Source organism: Euprymna scolopes, chromosome 23 (assembly GCF_053919585.1).
Source record: "Euprymna scolopes isolate OS-2025 chromosome 23, ASM5391958v1, whole genome shotgun sequence".
Lineage (NCBI taxonomy): Eukaryota > Metazoa > Mollusca > Cephalopoda > Sepiida > Sepiolidae > Euprymna > Euprymna scolopes.
In genome coordinates, this window is record NC_136504.1 from 21,595,177 (window position 1) to 21,620,042 (window position 24,866).

General features: G+C 35.2%; 1 protein-coding gene across 2 annotated transcripts in view; it reads right to left on the reverse strand.

Annotated features, from left to right (window-relative positions):
- The window catches only part of LOC145245798 (disintegrin and metalloproteinase domain-containing protein 10-like), a 317,331-nt gene that overhangs the window by 113,939 nt on the left and 178,526 nt on the right, over positions 1-24,866 (reverse strand). The window contains exon 2 of one of the 2 annotated variants that reach the window (XM_080107441.1): positions 20,038-20,073. The exons of the other annotated variant lie outside the window; for it this stretch is intronic. Within the exon in view, the coding sequence (XP_079963567.1) occupies positions 20,038-20,073 (36 nt within the window). The remainder of the gene's footprint in view (positions 1-20,037; positions 20,074-24,866) is intronic. 2 annotated transcript variants of the gene reach the window in all.

Consider the following 24,866-nt stretch of genomic DNA (forward strand, 5'->3'; position numbering starts at 1 on the left):
GCCAGAAATTTGGCTGTTAAGGGGTCAAAGTTCAACGATTTGACCTTTGAGAACTCTACCAAACTCCTCCGACAATTTTGGGTCTAAACACTTGAAATTTTAGATATAGGTTCCTTAGACATGGATCTAACTTAATAACTTGATTTGAGCCCATAACAATAAATTTTAAGGGGTCATAATAGGGGTCAAAGTTTTAAAAAATTGACCTCTGTGGTCTCTTCCAAATTACTCAGACAATTTCTGGTCTAAATATTTGAAATTTTTCATAAAGGGTATTCAGAGATAGGGCAAGCTTTTTCATCAGTTTGGGTCGAAAATTTTTAGTTACCAATATATAAATGTATGTATGTATGTGTTTACATGTCTTCCTTAAACATTCAATAGAGGCGACGGATTTTACCAAGATCAGTATCGTTTTAAAGTTTGATCTTTCATATGACAAATATCGAAAAATTGGCTAAAAACATTAATATCTTCCCCTTCAACTAGGCACTTTTCTACAGGGGGGTCACTTTTTTGCCGATATTTTTTAAAGTTATCCTCTCCTTTAGATTGTCTAGCCTTAATTTTAAAAAATGTCGCTTCCGGTTTGGCGGTGGTCGTAACAGCATAAACGTTAGGTTTTACACTGTTCTTTTCCTCCTCTGCGGTACGGGTTCGAGCCTGCCTCCCTACTACTATTTTTTTTTTTTTTTGCTCAACATACACATCCAAACACCCGGGCAACGCCGGGCGCCCATGCTAGTATATATATATATATATATATATATATATAGGGTGAGCCAAAAGTAGACAATGTTTGTCAAAGCATAAGAGGGAGGATTCAAAGCTGTGTAAATCAAGGAAAACAGTTTGAGCACTTGCGTTGATAAATAACAATTTTCATTAATATAATTGTTTTATTACATATATACGTGATCTCTAAATAAATGTCTATTTTTACTGTCCATCTACTTTTGGCTCACCCTTTATGTATCTATATAAAGTACATGAATTGTTCTTATCAGCTTATGACCTTAACAGTGTCATAGTCAGACTGATGACTGATATAATTGTTTAATTAAATAATCTGCAACATTTTTAGCATTTTTTGTTATTAAAACTGATAAAAATGTGGCAGATTATTCAATTAAACATCATAAACTATCATTAAATTAGTTCACATAAATTACATTGTTGCTAAAAAAAAAATAAAAAAATCAAGATCATCTTGATGGTCTTTAACATTAAATAACTCCAGATGTACCTGTTTAAAGAGACAAAAAATAATAAATCACACACTAAAATATTTCCAAACAATCAAAAACATTCACTTCTATGATAAACTAAAAATACAGATTATGTGAGTGTATTTATGGGTGCAGAAAAGTTTTAATTTTACCGAGTTAAGATTTTTAAGACATTTTATTATCATTGGAAAGAAAATCTGTATAATTTACATACAGGTTTTAAAAAAGTTCAGTAAATGCTTCATGCTTTTTTTTTGGATCTCTTTATATAAAAACAGTGTTGCCCGGGTGTTTGGATGTGCATGTTGAAAAAAATATAAATAAATAAAAAAAAATTGAAGTCGGCAGGCAGGCTCGAACCCGTGATGTGAAGGTGGAAAGAAAGTGGAAAAGAAATTGCGAGCGGAAAAAAAAAAAAAAAAAAAAAGGAATATTAAGCAGGCTCGAACCTGTAACGTGCCGGAGGAAAAAGAGGTGAAAAAAAAATTTTTTTAAATTATTGATGAGTCCACCGTAGTTGTGACGTCATGGGAAATTGAAATAATGCCTTTTATGTGACGTTTACGCAACCTTTGAATAACTTGCAGTAAATGTCAGTGAAAAAAAAACGACTCTCCTTGTAGAAAAGTACCAAGTTAAGGGTGAAGGAATTAATGTTTTTGCACAATTTTTCGATATCTGGGTGTGGCAGCAGGACTCTGTGCCAGCCCACGTCCAAAGAGACCCAGGCATGGCTTCAAAAAGAGTGCTACGATTTTGTACACGTCTCTCACTGGCCTCACTTCTCCCCCGACCTGAACCCACCGGACTACTTTGTTTGGTCATACGTCAAGAATATCACCAACATGACCACCCACAAGACTAAAGCCAGCCTAATCGCTGCCATCCGCCGAGTATTCACAGAGCTCCCGCCGGCGCTTGTAGAAAAGACGTGCTCCCAGTTCTGGACCCATATCGAAGCGATAATTGAGGTTGCAGGCGATTTCATTGAATAAATGTCAGCTGCGGAATTGATTCTTTTAAATAAAAGTTTTAAAATAAAGCTGTAGTGTTGTTTTCTTTGGGGCTACAAATTTATCATTTCATTCTGTATATTTTTGAGAGATGTCATCTTTAAAAACTGGTAACATCTTAATTTTTTGACATCCAGCGACATCAGATATTTCTTAATTACTTTTCAACTTTGCTGATTGTATGTTTTTCTTTAATGGGTGTGCGAGTCCACACCCAATGTATTAAATCTACAGATGAATCAGCACTTTTGCCTTGTGACCTTTTTATACTTTTGCTATTCAAGTATGGCACTTGCCGGTTCATCTCTAAGGCGAGATGCTCAAACCAGAGCAGGTGACATTTAATTTTAAGTTTCATTTTGTGGGTCAAAATTTACAGTGAAACAAAGAAAGATACACAGAAAGGTCACACTGTTTATTATCATGTAGGATTTGAGGGGAGGGGGGATGGAGAGAAAGGCATATTATATTCAAGAGATAGCCCTCAGCCTCACAAACAGTTCTAGACAATGGGAAGGAGGAAGAGAAAGAAGGAAGTGATCCAACATTTCCCAAAGTAGGTCAACACTATTGCTCACCAGCTACTTACTGCTTTTGGAGACATTAATTACTTGCCTCCCCACGAGGCCAATGTTAGACATACTGTCAATGTTTAACGTGTATCTGTCAAAAGGGGAACTCTGGGTGGGGGGAAAAATAATTGCCACATTTAAGGATTTCCTCATTTTCTGACTGAGGACAAAACATACTACACTTTGATCCTAGCTTAAAGACCAGACAGGTTGACATCTTTGATAAATTTGTCTAACAATGCATGCACACACATACAGACACTACACATTTTCGTATTATTTGGATTCTTCAGAATATTGTTCTCATCTGGAGTGTCATTTTCACGTTTCGGTCGATGTAACTACTTACCCTTTTCAGGTTATCTTGTTGAACTCCGGAAATTTGGACGGAAATTCTAACAGAATCCTTTATTTACTTCACTGGGGTAACATGCTCCTGTGCAATCAATTGTAAAAATGATACTCTCCTGAAGGTTCAATTCTCAGTGTGGGCAACCAAAAAATACTATTGCGAATTACTTAGGACATCTATTCAATCATGGCTGACAGAACAAGAGCACGCTACTCCAGTGAAGTAGATAAAGGGTTCTGTTCGAATTTCCGTCCAAATTCCCACGTTTGACAGAAACATTCCAGAGTTCGACAAGATACACCTGAAGAAGGTCGGAGGTTACATCTACCGAAACGTGAAAATGATACTCAAGATAAAGACAGTAGTCTGAAGAATCCAAATAATACGAATAACGAATCCTTATCTCAAAAATTCAGAAACGTAACTACACACTTTGTGTTTCCTTTCCTTCTGGTAATAAAAGAAATAAGGTCAATGTAACTTCCAACCTTCTTCAGCCTTCAACCTTGTCAAACTCAAAATTCTGTCAAACTCGGGTCCTGTGATATAGTGGATAAAGTACGTGACTGTAAAGTTATACTCTTCTAGAGGTTGAAGACTCAATCCTCAGTGCGAGGGGCGACACTCAAAATACTATTGGGAATTATTTAAGACTTCTACTAATCATGGCTGATGGAACAAAAGCAAGCTATTCTCATGGATTAATTTAAGGGGTTCATTCAAAATTCTGTGCAGATTCTGGAGTCTGACAGAAAGATTCCCCAAGTTTGACAAGATTTACCTAAAGAAGGTTGGCGGTTACATTGACAAAAATATTGTGAAAATAAAACTATTTCGACATTTCATTTGATGGCAGACACATTAACTGTTGACTCATTAAAAGAGTAAAATCACATATCTTCATTGTAGAGATCTCCCAATGCCGGAGAGCCTTCTACTTTGAAAGTTTCTTTCCTCGAACTGCTAAACTTTAAAATTCCCTCCCTGTATCCTGCTTCCCGGACTGTACTGACATGCAGAAATTTAAGTGGAATGTGAACAGATTTCTTGTTGTTCAACTCCCTACTTAGAATGTTCCTGTAGGCAGGGTCCCTAATTCACAATCACTTCTGTCTCAGTGGCAATTTGCCTTATTTAGAGTGAATATGGGTTCAGAAAAAAAAAAAAAAAAGGTGGGGGGCTCGTGACAATCACTAGCAAAATCCAATTTGTTGTAAGCATGCCAACGGCTTTATGATAAAGACTGAATGACAGTAAAACTCATGCTAAAATACAATCATATTCAGCTTGCAAAGCTCCACAATGACTTGTACCCACAATACTAGGGAGGTGACGGTGTCTAAATGGTTTATGACATGGACTGACAACATGGGTGTGTTAAGTTTCAATCTTGTTCCTTCCACAAAAAAAAAAAAAAAAAAAAAACTTTCATTAAAAGATGTTGGCAACCTTCATGTGGCTCCTCTCATAAGTACTTTGTGTTTCTAGAAAGAATTTTAAATAGAAAGATATCAGGGCAACAAGTGCCAACAAAATCATCTGATTCATTCGAAATGAACAAATAATGCTCAACAACAACATTCACAACACTAATCAGTTTAGAGTATTTTTGAACACGAGTATAAAATTAGTTATCTTTCTCCTCAATGAATACCTTTATAAATGCTAAGGAGGTCAATCTCTCCCAGCTAGTAAACGAGATGAGATATATACATAGTCTCGTTGTTATTATTATGTAGATCACAACGTTGCATCTGTTCCAACGTAAGTTGTTTTTTTTTTAATTTATGTAACAACAATTTTATACATCCAGTTGCTTTAGTAGATCAAAACAATGACATTCAACCTTAATACTATTTTCATTGAGCACATCAAAGGATCTAAGCACTCCTATTTCTTGGAACCTTACATGACATTCCAGCTTCACTAAAATTCTGGCAGTAGACTCATACCTTCAAATCGATCTAATCATACGTGTTTAACCAATCAACAATCTAATTTTTATATTGATGTTCTCCAAGATTTGGTTTCGTTTTAGAGTTATTTAATGCTGAATCCAATCATTTTAGTAAAAAAAAAAAATTATCCTTCAAATTGTTTATAGATTCAAATATTTATTCATAATGTTTGCTTTGGTTTGGTTGTTTTGTAGAGATTTATTTTTTTTCTTTGCAAAACATGATTGAGTTTTGCCAAGAGAAAAAAAAATAGCATCAACGTTTGAGGCATTTTAAAGTGGCAAAGCTAGTATCTTCAGATAGCTTGATTTAGTAGCACCAGTGATGGTCTTCATAAAAGTCAAAATATTCAGACCTTCTGGATTTCCTTTGAAAAGGAAAGAAAATGGAAGTTTAAATCAAAATTACAAGAAAGAAACTTAGTGCATATGTGGGAGGAAGGAGACAGGATGTCAATGTTTGATGAAACAAAACCTTTCCCAATCATATTGCACACCCGAGATTTATCTGGATAAATTTAAAAGTACATTATACTGCTATGTAATATACAACAGAGAGCTACACAGAAACAGGAATATAAGGTATTTTATCTATGAGGAGACTAACAGATTCCTTTCTGCTATTTAACACACAATTGTATGACAAGAATGTCGACATGATCTTTTTTCAAATAGGTTTACAAAGGTGTTAAATAACGCTTTGTCAGACTTTTCTAAATAAGTGTAATATTGATAACACCAGTGATTCGAGTAAAAAGTAAGAAATCAGAGGGTCAAGCCATTTCCTTTTTGGAAAATGTGCGAATAAATTAAGGATTCCATTTTGTCCCTATTTGCTTACCTCTTTGCCGAAGCAAAGTTAGAAACAAGATCGTTTTTTAATATTAGGGGCAAATGCAGCTCCCAAAAGGGGGACACCCTGGATTGGGGAAAACAAAATTAATACCTCAGTTTAAAAAGATTTCTCCATCTAACAAGAATAGAATAGATACTACACTTTTATATTCCATTTGTCATGGGAACGCAGTTAAGATTCAAAATTTTGTTTTGCTATTAAATGCAGGAATCTATATATTAATATGATAGCGTGTTATTTTTTGTGTCATACTTACATCCAGGTCGTTTGCATGTACTTCCATTTCTTGTAATAAATAATTTTACCAAAAATTCTTCATAAGTTTTGGTTTCGGTTATAGCTGATGGCACTCAAGTCGTTTAATTTTTTTATAAATAATTTTATTAAGAATTCCTCATAAATTTTGGTTTTGGTTATAGTTAACGGGACTATTAATCTATTTAAAATTAATTTTATCAAGAATTCATAAGTCTTGGTTTTGGTTTCAATTTTAGCTGATGGAATCTTAGTAATCTATTTTTTATAAATAATTTTATGAAGAATTCTTCATAAGTTTTGGTTTGGGTTATAGCTGAAGCAACTAAAGTTTTATATATATATATTCATAAGTTTGGAATTTGGATTCGATTCAAGCTGATGAACCCAAGTCATATAGATATATTTATTTTTGAAATCGCAACTTTATAATATATAAAAATCGATAGAATATTAACTCTATAATATATATATATATATATATATATATATATAGATATGAAATTTGCATAAATTAAAATATAATAATATATTGAAGCGTCTTTTACAACCTAGCTATGTCGGACGTCCCTGCTAGCTTAGATAAATACTTTTGCATTTTTAACAAAAAAAGCTACAATAATATCAGAGTGTCTCCATTTACGCTGAACATCTACAGAATGCCAACATCAATATATTACATATGAATTAGTCCTCTGTGAAATTTCCACAGGTCCCGCTAGTTAATATCGAACAGAAACATGACATGAACATTCCAACAGTAGACATCACTGCAACTTCGTTGATCAACAAATCTTTATGAAGCTTGAAGAATGGACATTTTGAAATGAGTTGTTAAAGGTTATAGAAAAGAATCCAAACAAAGAAATAAAAACTACGAAACTATAAAAATCATCATTCATAATTTCTTCCATAATCTGAAAACATCCTTAAGTCATGTAAATAAGAGAGTTAAGAGATAATGGAGTTGAGAGAAAGATTCAAAATCAACTGAAGAAGACCAGTTGAATGTCAATCAGTGGTGAAATGCAAAAAGGTTCTCAAGGGATTTATTTTATGACTCATAACAGGCCAGTTAAAATTCACAAGGAGGAATGTACAAAACGCCTGTGTGAATATTCCAAGTATCCATATTTTTCTACTAACCTTGGATTCATCTTTCATCTACAAGGAATGAATTTCAAGATGGCTACTCTGTCACACCAAGATTTGAGAGTCCCTTAACCCTCTGGGGTTGAGGGGATGCTGCATTATTTCATGCAATGTGTCTTGGACATAGTGGTGCCCACCTCTCTGCAGGCCCCAGAGCACAAAGCACCTGGTCTTATCAAATGGTCAGCCATTTTTAGTACTGGCCAGACTTAACGTTGCTTAACTTTTATGATCTAAAAGGAAAGTGTTCTACTATATCAATGTAATTATGACATATTGCATGTGGATTCAAATGAAAGCCACTAAATGTTCTCAAAGGAATAAATAATACAATTTTAAAGATTCTCCACATTCAACTGCTAACACTAACCAGTGTGTGTGTAACAGATCTCATTAGACTGGAACTGTTCTTATTTCTACAGATATTGTGTAGAAAAAAAAGCAAGAAACTATGTAATAAATTTGGCAGAAGTAGGAAAAATATCAATATCTTACTTAAAAAGGTCATTTGAAGGTGATGCTCAGAACAGCCATTTTCCGTCATCAAGATATGATCATTTTTATTGAATTTCTGAAAGCATTTGTTTTATTGGAATACTAAATAAATAAATATTTATACTGAATGAATACAAATCTCCTGAGAAAGAAAAATCTGATTGAGAAAAGAAAAGTAAAAAGAAAAATATTTTTTTTTAAATCAATTCCGATTTTGTAAACGATCAATGTTTGTTTTATTTATTACTTTTTTAGTTTAAAGAATGAGTTTTGTTTCAGACTTAAGTATGGAATAAAGAATACTATTTTTCCAATATTGACTATTTTTTTTAGAATTCTTCAACTTGAGTGATCGACACTTAAGCTACTGATTGTCTCTTAATAAATGTTTACACACTGACAAATTGGTTCTCGTCAGATCACCAAAGTTAAGCAACATATTGCCTGGTTGACCATTTGAAAATAGTAAGTGATGCAAGATAACACTTTGACCAGATTTATAAATTGGTACGAAAATTGATGGGAAATATGCTTGGCAACAGATCAACATCCTGTCATAAGGATCATTCATTCTAACCCTTCAGCTGAACACAACAACATTGGAGTTAAGCACCAGTTCTTTGGCCATCAAACTTAAAAAGATTTTACTTTGCCTGTGAAAAGGCGCCATATTTTTAAGATATTGGGAGAGGTGTGCGAGTCACAAAAGAATTTGTTAAAAATTTTGCTCAAACTTTGATGACAGACTCGAGGCAGCCTTAGAATCATCTACATGCTTTCATCAATATCTTCCAACTGAGGCCCTCAAAGGTTTTGCCTTTAATTAATCATATTACAAATGGATCTGTTGTTGTCTAATTGCATTGTGCCTCATAGAAATTGAGGAATTTGCAGTCAGGCGAGCTGGGAGGCCAGATCTCAAGTATATAAATAACACAATTAAAGATTGTAAATTATAATTTACAAGAATTTATTGTTCAACAGGATACTCAAAAAGAAATATTGAGATTTCCTTAATCCGTGGAGTTTCAAAGAATACATTCTTTTCATCGGAGAAGATTTTAGCAAATAATTACTATAGCAAGTTATGAATTTGCTGCAACTGGCATGAATTGAAACTGCATTATACGAAAATTAATCATATATGCAGAAAAAAGTTGGTGCAAAGAGTTCATGAAATAGAGAAAAAAAGAAAAATGCAAACATAAAAATATAAGGATATGCAGTAGTTAGGTTGTCCCAAAAGGCAAATTAGTCATAAGATGCAATGTTTTCATAAGTAGTAATTTTATTAAAAACTATACATCACAGTTATTGATAGACAATTTCTGGGTTAGAATCCGCCATTTTTTGTCCATGTAAAATTTTCAGCATAAAGTGAAATGAAGGAAAATGAAAGTTAAGAAGCATTCTTTTCCATTTTTGGGGGATGCTTATGATTTTGCATGGATACAAAGAATCGATTTCAAGCCAGTTCATGAGCAAAGAGTATTGTTCATTTGTGTGTGTAAAAAAAAACAAAAAACAATATTATATAATACGCATAGTAACAATGAAACTTCGGTTCGTCTAACAAAAACTGTAATATATAGTTTTGGTAAATTTTTACTTGGTTTCACGTTAACATTTTAGCATATTTTTGGCATGCTTGCACATACAAAAACGGCCACTACTTATAACATGAGGAATTGGATTGCTTAATATCCGGAAAATTTAAATGCGATATTCGTTTTCAGTATACCTGAAAACTTATAAAAGTTGTAATTTTAAAAGGTGGAAACCAAGTAAAACCTTACCATAGTTTTTAAATAAAAAAAATGTATATCAGCTATTGTTACACTCACAATAAAGCATTGTATTATCTTTTTCAACAAATTTTTATAAGCTATAAATATATTTTTATTCATAGATCATATATAGAATATTATCTATGCATATTATATAATATTGTTTGTTTTTTGTTTTTTTCTTACACACACAAATGAACAATACTCATGAACTTTATTTCTAACTAGACGTTTTAAAATTCCCCACGGTTATGAAGAAATCGCTATTTTTTTTTTTTTTTTTTTTTCTTTTTTACATAAGGATGGAAAAAACGACCAGCATGACGTTTATGCCGTAGCTTTCAACATTTGAAAGTGATTTTAAAGCCTTTAAATTAGTGGACAGACACAGATGTCTGGCTAAGATTAAAGTTAACACAGGCCAAAGTAAAATTATTAAGGATCATTTGTAAATAAAAACAGTAATTCGGACGATTGCCGAGACTGGGTTTTGAAAGGAGTCAGATTCATATTTATTTTTTTAATCTACCTTCGATTATGACTAAATGTTGGAAAGGTTTAAAATGAGTTGGATAGTTTGGAAGTCTACGAGTTGGAATCAAATGGTAATCAATCAGACTCCACAACTTTGGTAATTCATGTCATGATAATATCTATAATATCCGCTGCTCCCACAAGTGATTAAATAAAAATCAGATTTGTTTAAACTTATATTCTGCATTGTCCTTGATGTTTTACATTTCACATTCACCGTTCTCGATTATTAAAAGAATTTCAGTATTTCAGTCATAACTTGCTTTTCTTGTTAATATGACTTTTGTTGACGGTCATAACTCAAAAGGTAATTTTATGACGTTATGAAGTGAACATGTTTGATGTGCGTGAAGTAAACTGGTGGGAATTTCCGATTCGGAATATATAGAAAAAGAAAGAATAAGAAAGAAAAAGATAAAATATAAAAAGAAATCTGGTACAAATAAAGACACGTTCACATGTAAAGAACAAAAAAGAGTCATTTGTTGTGTCCGGGGGGGGGGGGAGGATTATATCAACTTTGAAGGTTAAAATTTATTACTGAATACAATACAAACGAGGACAAAAAAGGTAAATTACGAGAAGTAAGGAAAAGAGAGAGAGGGGGGGGAGAAACGGAGAGAAAAAGAGAGAGAGGGGGGGAGAAACGGAGAGAAAAAGAGAGAGAGGGGGGGGAGAAACGGAGAGAAAAAGAGAGAGAGAGGGGGGAGAAACGGAGAGAAAAAGAGAGAGAGAGGGGGGGAGAAACGGAGAGAAAAAGAGAGAAAGACAGAGGGGGGGGAGAAACGGAGAGAAAAAGAGAGGGGGGGGGAGAAACGGAGAGAAAAAGAGAGGGGGGGGGGAGAAACGGAGAGAAAAAGAGAGAGGGGGAGAAACGGAGAGAAAAAGAGAGAGGGGGAGAAACGGAGAGAAAAAGAGAGAGGGGGAGAAACGGAGAGAAAAAGAGAGAGGGGGAGAAACGGAGAGAAAAAGAGAGAGGGGGAGAAACGGAGAGAAAAAGAGAGAGGGGGAGAAACGGAGAGAAAAAGAGAGAGGGGGAGAAACGGAGAGAAAAAGAGAGAGGGGGAGAAACGGAGAGAAAAAGAGAGAGGGGGAGAAACGGAGAGAAAAAGAGAGAGGGGGAGAAACGGAGAGAAAAAGAGAGAGGGGGAGAAACGGAGAGAAAAAGAGAGAGGGGGAGAAACGGAGAGAAAAAGAGAGAGGGGGAGAAACGGAGAGAAAAAGAGAGAGGGGGAGAAACGGAGAGAAAAAGAGAGAGGGGGAGAAACGGAGAGAAAAAGAGAGAGAGGGGGAGAAACGGAGAGAAAAAGAGAGAGAGGGGGAGAAACGGAGAGAAAAAGAGAGAGAGGGGGAGAAACGGAGAGAAAAAGAGAGAGAGGGGGAGAAACGGAGAGAAAAAGAGAGAGAGGGGGAGAAACGGAGAGAAAAAGAGAGAGAGGGGGAGAAACGGAGAGAAAAAGAGAGAGAGGGGGAGAAACGGAGAGAAAAAGAGAGAGAGGGGGAGAAACGGAGAGAAAAAGAGAGAGAGGGGGAGAAACGGAGAGAAAAAGAGAGAGAGGAGGAGAAACGGAGAGAAAAAGAGAGAGAGGGGGGGAGAAACGGAGAGAAAAAGAGAGAGAGGGGGAGAAACGGAGAGAAAAAGAGAGAGAGGGGGAGAAACGGAGAGAAAAAGAGAGAGAGGGGGAGAAACGGAGAGAAAAAGAGAGAGAGGGGGAGAAACGGAGAGAAAAAGAGAGAGAGGGGGAGAAACGGAGAGAAAAAGAGAGAGAGGGGGAGAAACGGAGAGAAAAAGAGAGAGAGGGGGAGAAACGGAGAGAAAAAGAAAGAGAGGGGGAGAAACGGAGAGTAAAAAAGAGAGAGGGGGAGAAACGGAGAGAAAAAAAGGGACAGGGGACAGAGGGACGGCAGACAGAGCAGGACAGAAACAAAGAGAAAGGGAGAGAGGCGTACAGTGCGGGAGAGAGAAAGGGAAATAGAGGCGGAGAGAGACAGACAGACATAGAGAGACAGACAGAGAGAGAGACAGAGAGAGAGACAGACAGAGAGAGGGGGAGAGAGAGAGACAGACAGACAGAGGGGGGGAGAGAAAGACAGAGGGGGAGAGAGAGACAGACAGAGGGGGAGAGAGAGACAGACAGAGGGGGAGAGAGAGAGACAGACAGAGGGGGAGAGAGAGAGACAGACAGACAGAGGGGGAGAGAGAGAGACAGACAGAGGGGGAGAGAGAGAGACAGACAGACAGAGGGGGAGAGAGAGAGACAGACAGACAGACAGAGGGGGAGAGAGAGAGACAGACAGACAGACAGAGGGGGAGAGAGAGAGACAGACAGACAGACAGAGGGGGAGAGAGAGAGACAGACAGAGGGGGAGAGAGAGAGACAGACAGACAGAGGGGGAGAGAGAGACAGACAGAGGGGGAGTGAGAGAGACAGAAACGGAGAGAAAAAAAGGGACAGGGGACAGAGGGACGGCAGACAGAGCAGGACAGAAACAAAGAGAAAGGGAGAGAGGCGTACAGTGCGGGAGAGAGAAAGGGAAATAGAGGCGGAGAGAGACAGACAGACATAGAGAGACAGACAGAGAGAGAGACAGACAGACAGAGAGACAGACAGACAGAGAGAGAGAGACAGAGGGGGAGAGAGAGAGAGACAGACAGAGGGGGAGAGAGAGGGAAACAGACAGAGGGGGAGAGAGAGGGAAACAGACAGAGGGGGAGAGAGAGGGAAACAGACAGAGGGGGAGAGAGAGGGAAACAGACAGAGGGGGAGAGAGAGGGAGACAGACAGACAGAGGGGGAGAGAGAGAGAGACAGACAGACAGAGGGGGAGAGAGAGAGAGACAGACAGACAGAGGGGGAGAGAGAGAGACAGACAGACAGAGGGGGAGAGAGAGAGACAGACAGACAGAGGGGGAGAGAGAGAGACAGACAGACAGAGGGGGAGAGAGAGAGACAGACAGACAGAGGGGGAGAGAGAGAGACAGACAGACAGAGGGGGAGAGAGAGAGACAGACAGACAGAGGGGGAGAGAGAGAGACAGACAGACAGAGGGGGAGAGAGAGAGACAGACAGACAGAGGGGGAGACAGACAGACAGACAGAGGGGGAGAGAGAGAGACAGACAGACAGAGGGGGAGAGAGAGAGACAGACAGAGGGGGAGAGAGAGAGACAGACAGAGGGGGAGAGAGAGAGACAGACAGAGGGGGAGAGAGAGAGACAGACAGAGGGGGAGAGAGAGAGACAGACAGAGGGGGAGAGAGAGAGACAGACAGAGGGGGAGAGAGAGAGACAGACAGAGGGGGAGAGAGAGAGACAGACAGAGGGGGAGAGAGAGAGACAGACAGAGGGGGAGAGAGAGAGACAGACAGAGGGGGAGAGAGAGACAGACAGAGGGGGAGAGAGAGACAGACAGAGGGGGAGAGAGAGACAGACAGAGGGGGAGAGAAAGAGACAGACAGAGGGGGAGAGAGAGAGACAGACAGAGGGGGAGAGAGAGAGACAGACAGAGGGGGAGAGAGAGAGACAGACAGAGGGGGAGAGAGAGAGAGAGACAGACAGAGGGGGGGAGAGAGAGACAGACAGAGGGGGAGAGAGAGAGACAGACAGAGGGGGAGAGAGAGACAGACAGAGGGGGAGAGAGAGAGACAGACAGAGGGGGAGAGAGAGAGGGGGAGAGAGAGAGACAGACAGAGGGGGAGAGAGAGAGACAGACAGAGGGGGAGAGAGAGAAACAGACAGAGGGGGAGAGAGAGAAACAGACAGAGGGGGAGAGAGAGAAACAGACAGAGGGGGAGAGAGAGAAACAGACAGAGGGGGAGAGAGAGAAACAGACAGAGGGGGAGAGAGAGAAACAGACAGAGGGGGAGAGAGAGAAACAGACAGAGGGGGAGAGAGAGAGACAGACAGAGGGGGAGAGAGAGAGACAGACAGAGGGGGAGAGAGAGAGACAGACAGAGGGGGAGAGAGAGAGACAGACAGAGGGGGAGAGAGAGAGACAGACAGAGGGGGAGAGAGAGAGACAGACAGAGGGGGAGAGAGAGAGACAGACAGAGGGGAAGAGAGAGACATACTAAGGGGAAGAGAGAGACAGACTAAGGGGAAGAGAGAGAGACAGACTAAGGGAAAGAGAGAGAGACAGACTAAGGGAAAGAGAGAAGGAATAAAGCGACAGTGCGAGTCCGAGTGGAAGAGAGTGAAAAACAAAGAGGAAAGAAAAGAGAAACAAAACATGCGAGAAGAAAAGGCAAAATAGTATATTATGAAGGATGAAAAATAAAATTGTGAGAATGTTTAGCATGCAAAGATTTGCTCCTGACAATTTCAAAAGAATTTTTTTCCGATTCCTGCTGACACATTTTTTGTTTCTTGGAAAAATTCCATGAATAAATGTATTTTTATATAAGAGAAATAGAAGGGCAGCACTTAGTTACATGCTTACATGACATACAAAACTTTAGAAACCCAAGGACATTTTCTTTTTATCATCCTTCAAATGTTGCAATAATCAGTGAAAATTTAAGAAACAAGAAATTTAATACATGAAACATATGAATATAATACTAGCAGGGCTCGTGGAAATTCCATGGAAGGAGAAATATATTTAACTAACATGGATACCCGGCATTGTCAGGGTGGACATGAAGTTCGTATTGAACACAGCTGCTATACTAAGAATATTGAGCAACCCTCACAAAAGTAGGCAAGAACTTCCCCAACAGATATTTCGGCAGCCAATACCCTGGAACCCCACTAAAAAAAAAATAAATAAAAACCTTTCTTTTAATCAAAACAGCAGAGAGTGCCCGTCTGACCGCAAACAAAAAAAAAATTAGCCTTGGTAGGAAGGCTCGAACTTGAAACGCGAAAGAGGGGAAGAATGGGAAAAAGTTACTGGCAAAAACTTCTGCCCATCGGACCACAACGACTTATGGCGTCATAACCTTGCAAAATAACATTTGCTAAAAAGTTTCAGTTTGATACATGTGCGTGACTTACGAAAATGGTGACACAAAAAGTGACCCATCTTGCAAGAAATGGTCCAGTTGAGTACCACAGGATTAATCTTTTTCTAATTTTCACACATTATGCATCCGAGACATCACTCTTTCAGATGGTACCGGTTTCGACCTGGTCCGATGCGGCTGACGAAAGCTTTTCATGGATATACGAACACACAAACAGACGTTTGAGATTTATATAATAGATTAACAAATATATTTTGATAAAGCTGATATTTTTGGAGATAACACAAAAAATTTCTTGGACAGGAAAATCAACATGCAGCAACTATGAGTTTATTAACTTGACTATGAAAATCGTGATTATATTTTAAATATAGAACTGACCCAACTGACAAATTAATAAATACTAATAAATATACTTAAAAAGTAATTCTATGCAACATAATTCAATACAATAATAAAATTGCACCATAAGAGACAATCTTTAATTTACTTTTTCAGTCCAGCACCTCTTGTTCTGTTTTTTTGCCCATTTCTTTTGAATATTTCCTTTACATAACATTTCACTGACTTTTCTTCAGTGAAGAACTGCTGCATGTCGAAATTACTATTTCTTCCTCACACTATTACAACAATGATCATATATTATGATATTCGAAAACAAGGCACAATCAAAGGGAGGTTATTCTGATAGTATTGTCCAGCATTGCCAGATAGACCTTTCTAAAAGCCATATTTTGCGAATTTGGCCTTTTTCAAAGCAGTTTGGCTTTCAAAAATTGTATTTGGCTTTTTTTGAAGACTAACATTAAATAACCTGAAAAGGGTTGATATGCTGTAAAACAAAAACGACCAACCAATCTACACAATTGGGATGAGATTTTGTAGTCGATAAATGGAGTTTTCAGATAAAAAAACAATGGTTTCAACTGATCTTTTTTTTGTCGATTCTAATAAGTTACAATGGTAGCTTCCAAATTATGCAGCCGGAATTACCTAAAACTACTGAATTATTTAAAAAAAAAAAAAAAAATTAAAAAAAAACTTTAATCGTGGTAGCAGGTGAAAAATTGCCGCCATCTTGTTTAAATCGAAAGGGAAAATTACCTCCCTTTTGAACTCTCCTGTGTCTTCTGATCGTTTTCATCAAATTCTATTTTTTTTATATAATCATCTCAAAAATACGAGGAATACGTAGATACCATTGTTTTCACGTTAAATTCAGTATTATGATTTCCGAAATTTCGTCCAAATAGTGTAGAAGCGCCAAAAAATCTTTACGGTGTACGTACTCATCATGGAACGAAAATGGTATATTCCAAAAATCATGTGAGCTGGGCTAGTAAACAAAAAGCTTCAGCTGTAAAAGGTCAACTAAAAGGTAAATTTATTCCTAGAGCCATATATATATATATATATATATATATATATATATATATATATATATATATATATATAGAGAGAGAGAGAGAGAGAGAGAGAGAGAGAGTGATGAAAATAGAGGGTGTTACAGTTCCACAGTATCTATGAACAAGCAGCTATTGGTTTTAGGTGATGAGAGGTTCCACTGGCTCAGGCATGTACATATTAACAAAGGTGCTGGAAGTCGGTATTTGAGACTGGTTCAAAATGGATATTGATCCTTCAAAGAAAGGATTGTTAACTAATAAATGCTCTTTCCAAGAACACCCGCACTCAGGTCAAATGTTTAGAGAAGATGGCTAATCAATCTAGATAGCACTAGGTTAATAGTCTACATAGTGACGACTATGTCGGCCAATTATAAGTAAACTAATGAAAATATGATATGTATATAATGTTGTCGGAGCAAAATATCAAAATCTTTTGTATAATTTATTTTACTTCTGTCTTTCACTTATTCATCTTCTCCACCAAAAGTGACAAAAACTTTCTTATTCATCTCTTTTCTTTGAATTTTATCCCTTTCTCTCCATTGAGGAGACTTGTCACTCAGATTCCATAGAACACTACTGGTTATTATCTGCGATTGCTCACATCACTGATAAAAACTTCTAGTGGATAAATAATAGATAAATATTAAGGTGCTCTTACAAACAATCATCTACCGCACAACAGGGTGTTTATGCTGTTGCAGGTAAAAAAGAAACTAAAACAAAGTTTGAAGATCAGTTGTTTGTTTTGCAATGGTTTTTATTATGATTATTTTAGTTGTGGTTAAGGTGCACATGCAGGTTGTCACGTGACCAGCAGCTTCTTCTGCTGCAGCAAATATAACTGTGGCATTCAGCAGACAGGAAGGCAGACTGGTATCTTCTGCCTTTGTCTAGAAAATGGATCAGACTGTTTCTGGTAAAAGTAAAGCATTAAAAAAGAAAAAAAAAAGAAAAAAAAAGAAAGAAATAAACCCATCATCATCATCAACAACAGTGAAGAGAAGAAGCAATCATTCCATTTATTATTACTCCAAACTTTTATCAGATGAGAAAATTTTCTTTTGGGTATGATATTGATTTGCTTTGATCTTTATTGTTGAGAAACAAAAAAAAAAAATAAGCAATTGACTTTACAGCAAATTCAAACCAACAATCGAAACTTCTTTACTTAATTACATTTTTGTAAGATTTTGATTGAGAAAATATCAAAGGACAGCTGTTGGGGGGTGGGGGTGGGCACAAAAAATTCAATATAATCAAACAAAACATTTTCTAAAATACTATTTTAGTTGTGTTTTTTTTTTTTCACTTTACAAGATAATCACCATATATTAAGGCCACTCGAGGACAAAGATTAATGAATATAAGGTAGTAGTGTAGTAATCGTGTTGATGATGTAGATTGGGTAGAATTTGGATTATTCAAGGGAACGGCTCAACAAGAACTTGTTTATATTAGACTTGAAGATCACCATATTGTAAAGCATACAGACCTGATAAACATAGCTAGTTTCATGCATTTTACTACATCCATCCAGAAGATAAATGCTTTTTGTATGAAAATCTGTTAAAAAAGGCTTTATAATCTTAAAGTGAGAAGTTGGGCAGGCACCAAACCCTTTTTTCGAAGTGGATAATGGTGTGTTCAATGAGGCTTGATTGCTGAGCAGATGTTAACACAGTGAATTTCCTAGATAGGGTTGAAGAAAGTGATAAAGTATGGATTATTTTAATAAAAGCAGAGAAATATTAAGAGTAAATTATGAAAACTAATGCGATTCAATAAACCAATCAAAGAGTTGAAAATCAGCCTTGCATTTACTTTTGGCCGTCTCATAACTCACTTCCCTTATTTTGTCCATTTAGCCCTCACATTTTATAAGTGACGTTCCTGACAAAGGGGAAAAATTGCTATTTTCTAAGTCACAATCTATTCATACAACATTGTTGGCTAGTTTCTGACCATGAAGTAGCTTTTTTATGCTCCTTGCATCAAATGGTTGCCGGGAGTGATTTCCATAATAAAAAGAAAATTAATTAGAATAATTTTTTTTTTTTTAAATCAAATACGAAATAGAAACCATTAGAAGAGAAAATTATTTCAGAAAACAAATTAAAAAACAAAAAAAATCTGCTGATTATAGAGTATTAGATTTCTAACATTCTATCATTTTGACTCCAATGTTGACAGAAATCAACAAAATGTGACAAGACATGGACGATGATGGTGGTTGATCAGAGCCAAATTAGAAGTTTTTGATAATGACTGCTTCCACTGAATCCGGCATCGCCATGTCCCAAATGTTGTTCTCTGTTAATGTCTTAACCTGAAGTCTCTACCATCCATCTTATTGCAACATGCAGCTTATCAGTCAAACATGCAGCTCATCACACAGAGGGGAGATTAATTTGCAATGTAATCGATCAAGTAGGAAGCTGATTTGTAAGTGACATGATTTAGTTGGTGTTTATTTAATGAAAGTTTATGCAAAGGATGAAAAAAGTATATTGCTGAGTGTAATAAAATTTGCCATCAAAACAGTTAAGATATAAATTCTAATAATCTTGTCTATTTTATTGAAGACTAACAGATGTATCCAGCGTTGCCCGGTATAACGTTAAATTCCTTAAAATAAAATAAAAAATGAAGTAAAAACAACGAAAAGAAACTAAGGCATATGCATGCAAGTATTATGTTTTCTAAGCAGTTCACTTCTAGTAAGCAAAAAAAAAAAAAAAAAAATACTCTAGCTGAGATCGAAACCATAACCTAACAATCAGGCCCAGCTTGCCACAATCTTTAAAAAAAAGTCTTTTGAAACATACTTATTCTTAATATAAAGAAGCTGTCATGGAAATGATTCGCGCATATGCAGTCGTGAAACAGTTGACAAACATAAAAATTTGATGATAACCCCTTATCAATTGAATACACATACCAAATTTCAAGTCTATAAATCAAAAATTCGTTAAGTTGAGAGTTGTCCTTATATATACAAACACACACACTTTTATAGATATATATATATTACATATCCATCTTTTTTCTTTTTAAGGTATTAACATTGATTCTCTCAATTATTCGAGCATCTTTTCTATATTCTAGTTGCCTTTATGTGGTTTGAATTTTATTACATTCCTTGGTAATTATTGGTAATTTTACTAGCAGATAAAGAAGTACAATAGCTCTTGCAGAAAAAAAAGAACAATGTTAGAACTAATTCATTTTTTCCACTTACATTTTAAAGAAATAAACATAAGTGAATTATTTTTTATGTCAAAAGTTTTTCATTTTATGAGATATAATATGAACAAGATTATAAAGCAAAAAGTATGAACAATAGAATTTTAACAAATATACTATTTTCTCTGCATAGTTAAAATAAAATAAATAAAATAAAAAAAAACTAAGTGTAGATTTTTTTTTTCACCCTAATTTGTAGAGAAGATAAATGAACCAACCTGTCTGGATTTGAAAACCAAAAGAAAGGATTTTACCTGCAAATAAAGTAAAATAAAAAAAGAATTAATTTAAGATGTTAAATATGATTGATTTAATTGTACAAAAAAGTAAAACATTATCTATTATGATAAAGTCGTATTCCTGTCTAATTTAATTAATATGTATAAAAGGTACTGATTCACAAATTTTCATGCTGAAAACAGATTTATATGCCCTTTTATTCCAATATGATAAATATATGTATATATATACTATGTATTAGAAAAAATACACATTGAATATGTACCCTCATTTGCATATTACATGAACGAAAATCTATTTTAATAATTAGATGGATGTTATTAATTATTCATTGTAATAGAATCGTTTCAATTGTTCAATTCAGAAAGTTAAAGTTGATTTGATTTATTTTCTATTATTAATAGCTGACAACAGTTGTGTTTAAAACCAGAAGTAAGCTTAATTATTTAAGCTGTAAAAGTTATTTTGAGTTTAAACTATGAAACTTACTTCGAATTTGATTTTCATAGACCAAGATGGATGTGTCTTAATCTTCAATAAATCCAACATGTCATTTTTCATAACAAATTAGGATATTTGGTGTATCTTAAATAGTATGTGACCAATCTCTCTGCTCGATAATATGTTTAAACCGGGCAACGCCGGATATATATAACTAGTAATATGTAAAAAAAAAAAAAAAAAAAAAAAAATTCAAATTAGTTTCTAAAAACTTCAAATAGCATTTCTTGGTTGACCAGTGACCATTTTCTCAAACCAGAATTATCTTTTAGTCTGTTTCCAATTTCTTTGATATATTTTTGCATTTTTATATAATAGATTCGTGTGCTTAAGTTTGGAAATAACATTTTTATTGTTAAACACAGATTGAATGAACAATTAAAAAAAAAAAAAAAAAAAAAAAACGGGATTTTTTGGGGAGGTTTTTTGTTATGTTTTTTCCAGTTTCATAAATACAGGAGTTAGAAGAAACTGAAAAACTTAAATCAGCTTATTTTGTTTAAAACTATATTTTGGAACAATATTCTGCCATTCTTATTCTTGAGATTTTAAGCACAAATCAAAGTGTATCGACGTTTTGGAGTTATAAAGAATAACAAAGAATCTTTTTTGTGTGTGTGCGTATTTTTTTTTTGTTTTTTTGGTTTTATTTTGCTAAAAAGTAAATAAAGAGTCTTTTTTCTTCATTTTATTTGTTCAGTTTTACATTTTGTACTAATCAGATATTTATCTGCACCAATATCAATTTCAGATATTCAATCTTACAATTCACAAGATAAAAATATAAACAAAATATGAGTTTTAACAGATAAGTGGGTTATTTTGAATCTACTACCAACAGTAGACCTTTAAGGAAATTAATTCAGAATATATAAACTACCCTATAAATATTGTTTTACAATTAGTAGTAAAGGACTTTAAAACTTAAACTTGAAAAAAATCTTTGTTCTTGTGGGCACACATTTTGGTTCAAGTTAAGCAGTTCAAGTATGCTTAATTTTATGAATCCACTCCAAGACATTCTCGTTGAAATGGCTTTTGAATATTTTGTTAATTCTTCATTAAATACATTTTAAAGTTTTCCTACTTAAACTGCTATGAAATTTTACTTGGCAATAAAATTATGTCTTTATGTAATTTAAGCTTATAATGTAATTATGTAATTAGGACGGAAATCATGCATCACAATATTTTTCACCATGTTAATGACTTTTTTTTTTTTTTTTTTTTTTTTTTTTTACAGAAAAATTTAGAGAGGATGCGGAGTCCCCTTCCACAAGTGAAAAATTTACTTTCACCGTGACTAATGTTGGCGTAAAATTAAAAAAAAAAAAAAAAAAAAAAGAAATCCAAGGCATTGTTATTAAGAAAATTGAGAAAAGCGTGAACGGATGAACGATTTGGGAGCAATTTCACCCCTATAATGCCGGAGGGGGGGGGGGGGGCTAAGGTTATCCCGAAAAATTCGTTCTGGCAAAAATTTACTTTCACCAAGACTGATGTTTGTGTAAAATTTAAAAAAAAAAAAAAAAAAAAAAATTCAATGAGTGGTTATTGAGAAAAGTGCGAACGGGAGTAAATTACTAGGTTCAATCCCTCCTTTGTCGGGGGACCAATTAAAATATTTTCATAAATAACAATGTTTTGAAGTTTAAGTTATTTCATTAATTTATAACTTTTACAAACACTTTGAAATTTCAAAAAACATATACCGTGAAATAATGTTAATTAGATACTATGGTATAAAGCATATCTTGGAAAAAAATCGATCATTGCATCAGTCTCAATATTTATAATACAAAACGAATCAAGGATAATTTTGAACTTAGTTAAAGTTAGTTTTGTGTTTTAAATCTTGATAGCCATTTTCTTTTTTCTTTTTTTTTTTTTTTTTTTTTTTTGTCGTTTCACTCCAAATAAGGCACAAATGAGAGGCTACTACTTGAGACCAGATTTGCAGGGATATTATTTATGGAGTTGGGCAGCGAGATGTCTGTTCAGATGTCTGTTCACATTACACTTGAACTTCTGCATGTCAGTACAATCAGGGAAGCAGTGGCCTGGGAGGGAATTCCAAAGTGCAGTAGTCCGATGGAAAAAGCTATTCGAGTAGAAGAATTTAACGACATCTAGGTATCTCTATAGTGTAAGGGTGGGATTTTGCTGCTTGTCAGGTTTGTCAAAAGTATTGTCGGCGAGTAGGTACCAGTGGGTTAAACTTACTGGTGTTTCAGTTATGACAGAGACGTTCAATAGTGTATTTATCAAAACGTGGGCGAATAGAAAACTTGAAAAGAAATGCTGAGAGGTGAAGAGATGAGAGGATTTTTTTCTTTTTATAAAGTTTTAAGTTTTTTGATAAAGAAAAAAATATTTCAGCTCTTTGTCCACAAAATACATGAATAGAACCAATCGTTATCTTTAACCTCAAAACAGGACTTGCTGATATCAGGCTTGTTTTCTTAGGCTTTTATGCATCAAATGTGTCACGACTCTAGAAAATCCGCTTCTAGACATGTATATGTACCGATTCGGCCTTATACACAACTGTAGATAAATATTTACTTACTTTAAGAACAACAAACAAAATAACCACCAAAAGAATTCGTTTTAAACTAACTGCTGCAAGGAAGAGGGGGGGGGGGCAAAGTTTTTAATGCCATTTTTATTAGTCTTGTTCACTTGACACACAGGTTCTGGTTCTCATTAGATTCCTGAAGTTAAGCAACATTTAACCAAGCTAACCATTTGAGAATGTACCCAGAGCAGTGTGTGGGAGGACAATAACATCTTCCGGCAAAAACATGGAAACCATCTAACCAGAATATAGATGTATATGCGGACCGATTGTGAATTTAACATTACTTCATAAATTTCCTCCACTGGAGGAAACTAGCTCAACTCGACCAGGGGGAAATCACTGCATCACGACAAGGGGAGGACAGAGCATATCAAGGATTTATTGTACTTTATTTGATGTCATTCTATCCAGTCATTATAAACTCAAGAATGTCTATTTATTTCTATTACCACTATTAGTAGTAGTAGCAATAATTTGTAATATTTGAACTCGCTTCATACAGCCATTATGTAAAGAATGTTCCATGCTAAATTTGGTGGAATTTTGTCCAATACGTCTTAACCAAGAAGTGTTTATCATCAATAACTATTACTGAAATGATTTTGAAATCATTTTTAATGTTTATATTTTTTATACGCTCTATAATACATAACATGTATATAAATATTAAGTGTTGATATGTTTTTTGTTTTGTTTTTTTTTTTTGTTTTTTGCAGTATGTGATTTCCCTTTATTAGCATTAAAAATCCCTCGAAATAGTAAAATAAACTAGACTATTAAGCTTTTTAGAAAAAGTAACCTAACCTGCACAGTCAATGTCTGAAATGTGGTTAGTAGGAAGAAAGAGTAAATCATGTTTTCCAAAATTCAACAATTGGACCTTTGAAAACTCTACCAAACTCCTGTCCATTTTGGATCTAAACACTTGTAATTTTAGAGGTAGGTTACTTGGACATGGATCAAACTTTAATTTGATTTGAGCCCAAAAAAATAAATATTGAGGGGTCAAAATTGAGACCAAGGTTTTAAAAAAATTTGATCTCTGCGGTCTCTACCAAATTACTCACCCAATTTTTGGTCTAAACATTTGAAATTTTACATAAAGTGTATTCAGACACAGGGTAAGCTTTTTATTGGGTTTTGGCCGAAAATTTGGCTGCCAAGGGGTCAAAGTTCAAAAGATTTGACTTTTGCAGTCTCTAGCAAACTACTCAGCCAATAACCCTTATCCTTGAGTGGCCTCTGGGCCTTGATAATGTGGTGACGCCTTTGTAAAAAAAAAAAAAAAAAAAAAAATTTCGAGTCTAAATATTTGAAATTTTACATAAAGGGTATTCAGACATACAGCTAGCTTTTTAATCAGTTTTGGGCGAAAATTTGGCTGCTAAGAGGCCAAAGTTAAAAGTTGATCTTTGCAGACTCTACCAAACTTTATATTTATCTACAGTTTATATTTATAATTAAAATTAGATTCCTTCCGGATCTAAAATTTAATTCATATCATAATTCCTCTCACACACCCACATATATATGCGACAATAATTATTATTGTTTCTACACTACGAAACAGGTGCTTTCAAGAATTGAACATTTTAACATGCTGAAAGAAATAAACGGTAAGATTAACATCTAGGAATTTGGAATATAGAAATTTTGTCATATTTGTATACACTCTGTAGTTATATTTAACATACATAGATTCATAAATAGAGGATTAATGTAAAT